This window comes from Dermacentor variabilis, chromosome 2 (assembly GCF_050947875.1).
Source record: "Dermacentor variabilis isolate Ectoservices chromosome 2, ASM5094787v1, whole genome shotgun sequence".
NCBI lineage: Eukaryota > Metazoa > Arthropoda > Arachnida > Ixodida > Ixodidae > Dermacentor > Dermacentor variabilis.
Window position 1 is genome coordinate 91275385 of NC_134569.1, and position 7495 is coordinate 91282879.

Consider the following 7495-nt stretch of genomic DNA (forward strand, 5'->3'; position numbering starts at 1 on the left):
TCACACATTGAACACTTCATTTATTCTGCACAAAACAGTTCGGGAAACGTTTTCCAAGGGACATTAAATGGAAACAGTAAAACAGCTTCAAGGCTGCAGATTACCCCTCTAAAACCCCCATTTGTGTTTTTTCAGTACAGTAGGATGGATCCAAACTTTCAGCTCTTGAAATTCATGCCTGAACTATGTACAGCATCTTCAATGTTGTCCTGTCAAGCCCTTTCTGTGCAAGCCTATAAATTTTGCCACGTTACTTCTGCTTACTTCTGAATGAATTATAGTCTACCATCTAGCAGGTGCTGCAAAAATCTACAATGTCACAAGTAGCTGGAATAGAAATTTCAAAATGACTTTGGTCATCTCTCTTTCCTTTCTGCATCCTTTTTGGCTTATAAAAGTTCCACACGGTATTTGCACCCTAGAAGTGTAATCCAGCTTTAGCTTAATATTCCTTTTCAGCCTCTTTAACTGTGCAGAAAGAGAATCTCGGTAAGTAACGTTTATGGCCACTCACATAACAGGATCACAGGTGCATAAAAAAACCCAGTTTGCAAGTCCCGACACTTGTAGTTTAAGCACACTCTTCCGACATTAGAATGCACGAGGAAAATGAACACAATGAATGTTTAAAGGGGAGCAGTCTTATTGCTGTAGTACCTATAAGAGATGAAACATAACAGAACTCTTCTTGGGGAAACACTAAAGTGCTGCCAACAATCTTCCAGACAGCTGCATCTAGGTACACTTGTCTAACATTACAATGCACAAGGATTGTGAACGCACAATACATTTAAAAGGTAGCAGACTTATTACACTGGTGCCTATAAGAGACAAAGTATAACAGGCTTTTTCTCTGAAAAGAACTAAATTCCTGCCTACCAGCTTCAACACAGCTGTGTCACTTAAAGAATAGTGACCTGCATTATTCTTTATAAGTACTCAGAAAACCCTGCTCAGCAAGGTCACATTGTGTGCCAGAAGGACTAGCATCAAAGTGCCCAGAATCTGAACACACAGCTCTTAGGTCAATCAGTCTACACATATTCAGCATGTATATATGTGGAAAATACACTATATCTGGAAACAAGACAACCAGCCATCTTGTACAGATACTGGAATGTGCATGGAAGCGCAAACAAAACAAACACTCAGCTGAAGCACAACATTACAGCCGAGTATGTTTACCTGCTAGTGCACAAGTTTAAAATAGTGCTGCACATGCTACAAGAGCCAACCTTGAAGAGGGATACAATGGTGTCGCAAGGAGCAGGCCGCCCACAATGTTGCATATTGTGATGGCGACGTATTATTTTTAGCTGTGTAAGCAACTTTTCATAGCTTTGTGTCGAGTTGCTTCAGAGGTAGCCAAGGGGAACGTGATTTGGTGAGCCCTGTTGTGGGTACCACAAACTCTAGTAATGCATGTGCTTGGATCAAGGTTATTCTAGTATAGTCAATATTTTTAAAATTAGGTTCTTCTGCTTGTAGGAACTTAAATGCTGATGAAATAAAATTATGGTCACTCCTTACACCACAAGAGAGTGACAGAATGAAGTAAGCATACAACATGCACAAAATACCAAGAACACCTTGTTTAAAAATCAAGGTGCATTATACCTATGGTATAAGAACTTATTTATATAATATTAAAGAAAAGGCTGCAGTTTGTAATTTTCAGCAGACATTGAATGTGCACAAGCATTCAATTATTGAATGGCATGATGAAGTGTTTCACATCAGGTACATACAGTGCAGCTTTGCCCTGCATCCTAGATGCCTGTTCTACAAGACATATTTATGCTTTGAGTGTTTGTAATAATTTAGGAATATGCAATGGCAATCGCACATGTGGTTTCCCCACACTTTCCATAGTAAGGGGTAATTGCTGTTGTGGTGTAGCTGAAGAATATTTTTTTTCTCTGGCTTTCAAGCAAATTGGTACAGGAGTGTACAAGGACGGCTAACAGCAGAGTGATGACCAAGTGAGTAGTGTAGTAAGATATTGTAGATTCCAGCAGGGCCAATTTAGTTAGTCATCATTCTCCTGTTGCATTCAAAATGGTATGCCACAGAATGGTCTAGATGCTTTGAACTTTGACTGCTTACTCCTGTCCTGCTCCCTTTGTCAACCAATATGTAACAAGTCTTATTGGCAAGCAGTGCACTGGCTTCTCCTTTTACATAAATGACCAACAATGAGGGTTCACTTATGGACTGTTTCAACAATGAATCACATCATGAAACTTGACAGCCCACAAACGGCAATGGATGCCACATTTGTTGCTTGATGCTCATGACAATGACAGTAAACTTTTGTTTCGTGTGTTAAGGCAGCTGCCATCTTTAAGGTTAAAGTATAAATCTGTTTGAACCACATGAATCCATACAATGGTGATGCAGCAATTTTCTGGCTTTTAAACAGAAAGAGGTATGGCAATTCATACAGTATTGGACATTGCGTGGCCAACATACCTCTAGTGTCGCAGAATGTGCTAGGCAAACGACCTTAAATATAATAAAATGGTTTTGACAGTAAATATAAGCAGGTCACACAAGCTTGGGAGCGCGAGATGCAGACATACTATACCTAGGTGGCATGCACTACCAAAATCAAGCAGCCCCAATTCATCCAAATTTCTTGAAAATGAAAAAAAAGGTCTCAAAATGAGAGTGCACATGTTGCAAGATATGAATAGTGATGACACAATGTAGTTAACATAACTCTTTAAACACGCGAAACAGTTGATATAGACGTGCAATATGGCTGCAAATAAAATGTTGAGTGCCGTGTCACAGAACCATCAAAAAGCTTAAAACATAGTGGAAATTTCCGCAATTATTACTAATCACTGAATACAGATAAATAACACCTAATCCAGCCATTCAGCACAACCAGTTGAACATACAGTAAAGTCTGTAAATGAGAGCAGGACAGTTCCATGAAATGAATTTCCACCAATATCACGTAATGACTAAAACCAAAACATTATTGGTTAGAAAGCTTAAAGGGCCTCTTAATGATGTCCAAACCTACCGATAATATTATCAGGACTGAATACTGTAATGATTCTATTCTATTTCTCTTCCTTTTTGGTCACCATCTTTGGCCCGAGTGACATCCTTCCTGCATTATGACCCAAATTGACAGCTCTGTAGCGACATCATTAAAGGGCCTCTAAACCACCTATGACATTTTTTAAATAAACACACATATGGTGCACAGTGTACTGCGATGCTAATCTTTCTTGAATATAGCAGCTCTATGCACCATGGGGAAGCTATGTGTTCAAAAACAGTCCCGTGCTCCTCTCTGGGTTCTCCTTGTCCCTTCTTCGTACATTGCAACACCAGCAGGGTGTTGTGCACGATATCGCCATGTAAAAGCTGTTTGTTGGTCGGTCAGCGAGGGACGATAGTGCCATCATGACAAGAGCCAGCTGTCTTCCGAGAATGGAAAGAATTTTGCCCATTGTGCTCCACTCAACCTTCTATGGAACTTCCATTCACTTGGTGTCACACAGAGGGCGATTAGGGGCAGACAGTGGAGGAGCCTTTGTTCTGGTCTGTTTACATGACCCAACCAGTAGCTTTCGCTGCTTTGCGTGGAGTTGATGAGAGTGTGGTGAGGAGAGAGCACCAGTGGGGAGGGTAGTGGAGGTGAGTGAGAAACCACGGCAGCCGCGTAGTCATTCAGCAAATGGCTGTAACTTTGCTATTACGGCATAATTTCAAATTTTTTCTTACGGCTGTAGTATACTTGTTGTGACTGGTACACAGCTGCTACTATGTAACACATCTTCAAGCTAGAGAGGGTCACAGCAAGAGAGGGCCAGAGTTGTGGTGCGAAAAGCATCGGGATTTATCCAACAATACTCCAGCACACAGTATCTTGCTTGTACAGCAGTTCATCACTAATGTCACCCTCTCCAACTTTTACATCCACATTTTAATAGAGCCTCTTTTCTGGACATACATGTAAAAAAAAAAAAAAATCAGGGCGGCTCAAGATGTTCATACATCATGACCTGCTAAGGTGCGTTGCTGAAAACATGCCATAACATATGATGCCAACCCAAAACTTAATAATCAAGAACACTAACAACCTAAAACAAAATAGAGAGGTAAAGTGTCACTGTTATTGCATAAGCCCACTTAAAATATATTGTATTGTTTATATTATGAACATAGCTCATGCCACCTACCTCTAAATTGACTTTTCACACTTTTTATTGGCTCCGAGGTACCGAACCTGAATATGCAATAGAACTTCATGAGAATCTGTTCAAATAGATCAGGAAGCACATCACACAGATCTACACCGGGAATGCACTGGGAAGCCATGATTACTACCATTCACAAACACATTTGAAGAAGTTATGATGGCGTAACTGATGCTAGAGAATGCCTATGACTGAGGCTGCCTCGGAGGAGCATATGGACAGCCTAGGAACTGATCTGCAATACGACCGGCCTCTCTCAGCCCACTGAGTAATGCACCGTGCACGGTTGCTGGATAATTGCGAATTGTGTGTTCACCAGCAAAGAACAACCGGGGCAGTGACTGTGGCTGTGATGAACCTGGAACCACAGAGGGCGGCGTCACAGGAGTTGCCAAGATGTCATAATCACTTCCAGAGGACCCTGTGGCCACATAGGAATAAGAACCTCTTGACCATGGGTCAGCTCTCCAGCGGGTCACAACGGTTTCCTTAGGTTGCGGCACGCTGCCAAAAATACCCTTCAGCACAGCCAGGCAGCGCCCCACAATGACATCATCACTAACATTCTCCATGATGGCTGCTGCCTCACCAGCTACTAGTGCCAAAAGCACAGGTGCTCGGTAAAGGTTCCAGAAAAGGAAGAGTTCACCTCTGCTAGCTGTTGTGCTGCCAACATGTCCAAAAAGGTTAGCATTGGGATCCCAGAAGATACGGTCAAAGCAAAGCACCACCTTATTGAGATTGCCAAAACCTAGCCGTTGAATGGAACTAACTTTCCACTCTGGAAGAGGTGGAATGAACTGCACGGTGTTTGGTACATTAGGGTTGCCCTGCACTGCTTGCTTCATGACACCAAGTGGGAGTGTGCTAAGGACAGCGTCTGCTTTGAAACTGATGAGACCACCACTGCTCCGGGTGTTAGCAGCTAGCACTTCGACTCCCGTGCTCCCATGGCGGATCTGTTTGACAGCAGTGTTCAGCCGAATTTCGAGCCCTTCTGCAAGTGCAACAGGAACACATGAGTAACCATTACGTACAGTCAGATGTGCACCAGTAAATTCAAAATCATCGTCTTGATCCCAGTGCTTCAGTGACAGGTTGTTCAAAGGAGTGGCATTGGCGAACTCTAGATTGGCAAAATGCCAGTCAAGCACCTGTCGATCGCGAGACGAGAGGTAGACGTCACTTGGCGGAGATGCCTCCAGCTCTTGCAACTTATCCTCTATCTCTTTTTGCTGCTCAACAAGTTGGTCCCATTCCCGGCAGGTACATGTTAGTTCGTGCTGTTTGCTTCGCAGCACAAACTCCTGCGTGACGTCACGCTGTGCCTTGGAAGAGGCAAGCTCCTTGTGCTGCTGGTGCAAGGCCTCAATGTGGTCTCGCAGCTGCAGCATGCGCTGTTGGTTTGTCTTAAGCTTCTCTTGCATCTCCAATATAAGCTTCCAGTGCTCAATCTGCTTTTCTTTTACATGTTTCTCTTGAAGTTTTATGACCCATTCCAACGCCTGGCCAAGGGACACTGGCTTGCCTTGTATATAGTTGAAATCAAGCTGGTGCGACAGGTAAGATGTTGCCTCAAGAAGCCGGTTAAACTCGCGCTCTACCATCTCATCTTTGTCTTTAGGCACAGTGGTGCCATTGGACTCGTAGAGCGGGCACTTCTGACGGATCCGATGCAGCTCCATCTTGATCTGCCGGCTCAGCACGGCCACGGGATTGCCGCCCAATCCCGTGACTACCATGGCACCCAGGTCGGCAATGTAGTTGCCCTTGCGGAAAGTAGCCACACGACCGCCGACTCGGTCTCGAGCCTCAAGCACGATCACTTCCATGCCAAACTGCTGGAGCTGTTGCGCCGCAGCCAGGCCCGAGATGCCGGCTCCTACGACAATGACCTTTCCGTGCTTCTTGGCTGGCGGACCACGGATGCGTTCGTAGACGCCGAAGTTGACGAGCCCTTGGCGCTCCAGGTAGGCGTGTACACGCATCACGAAAGGCACGTCGCTGTTGTACGGTGGTTCGATTTGCGGAAGTGCGTTCTCGAATATCAGCTGCATCTTGGGGTTCTGCAGCCACAGCTGCAGCAGCCGGTTGCGGATGTGCAGGAATACCTTCTGCGTTTGCTGCGGGCCCTGCGCCACGTCTGGGAAGCAGGCCGCTTCCTGAGCCGTCATCTTGTCGAAAGGGAGCCGGCTCTGGAAGGCGGCCCCTTCCAGCCCAGTCGGGTCCTCCATCTCGCTGTCCACGTCTTGCCCATCGCCGCCGCCGCCCTCGGAAATAGTCGCCGCCGCTGAACGCTCGCCACGACGGTCACCTGCGCTGCCCAAGCGTGCCTGCTTGGCATGCTGGCTGTTGCCGCTCTCGTCGTCCGACGCGTAGCTGGCGCCGTCGTCGCCAGGAGGCCCAGCTGTTCCGCCGGCGGCTTGCCTGTCGCCCATTTCCTTCGGATCGAGACGTGCCCGTCGCCTCCGTGTCGTGCGTCTACCTGTAGGGTCGTCGTCTCTGAGCTCACTTCCAGCTGCCGCTGCCTGATCGGCAGAGAACACTTCCTGGGGGCTGAGCCGTTTCCTGTCGTCCGAGGAACTCATTCTGAAAAAACTCTGGCTATTCCTGTCAGTTATAATGAATTTTGGCAGTGGATGTCCTAGCCAGACGCCTGGTAGCGCGGTAGTTCATTCAAAGGTGGCCAAAGAATATGGTGAGAGCGATTACCGTAGTAGGTGCAGTACTCGGAGGAACGGGCAATGTTTTGTCGGCGTCGACGTCGGCATCGCGCGCACTCCTGCATTTCTGGGCAGCAGCTGTTGCTGGTGTTATTTCTAAGTTCGAGGCGGGGCCGATTCTATGGCAACACATTATAAGTGAGGCCGTTTGTTTGTTTTTTTCTCTCGTTTTGTCGAGAAGTCGACGGTCTTCGATACATTCATCCGGGCTCGCAACTGATGTTTCGGTTGGTTCAATGTTGCACACCTTTGCGCGCTTTCGACCTAAACGGGCAAAACTTCGCCGCTTGACAGCGAGTCTGCCCTCGTTTTTAAACGTTTATTCAAGGAGTGCATATTTTTTTACCGCCTATGTAAAATATAATATTCTGACTGGCAAGCATGCATTTACCTTGTGCGCTGTGACTGGCGTATAGGTGATTTTTCAAAACACAGCGTCTAAGACGTGTTTCAGTCTCGGAAAACGTTTTCTGCCGCATCAAAGCAATAAATGCATAGCCTTTAAGATCAGCATTTTAATCTATGTCGCCCAATGGGGCTTGGATTTAGACG

The 7495-nt window shown here is 45.8% G+C and overlaps 1 protein-coding gene across 1 annotated transcript; it reads right to left on the bottom strand.

Moving 5' to 3' along the window:
- On the bottom strand, positions 1-7283 carry LOC142572291 (lysine-specific histone demethylase 1A-like). Its single transcript, XM_075681283.1, has one exon. The coding sequence runs from the start codon at positions 6806-6808 to the stop codon at positions 4406-4408; it is 2403 nt and encodes an 800-aa protein (XP_075537398.1). The 5' UTR covers positions 6809-7283; the 3' UTR covers positions 1-4405.
- Between the last annotated feature and the right edge of the window lie 212 nt (positions 7284-7495).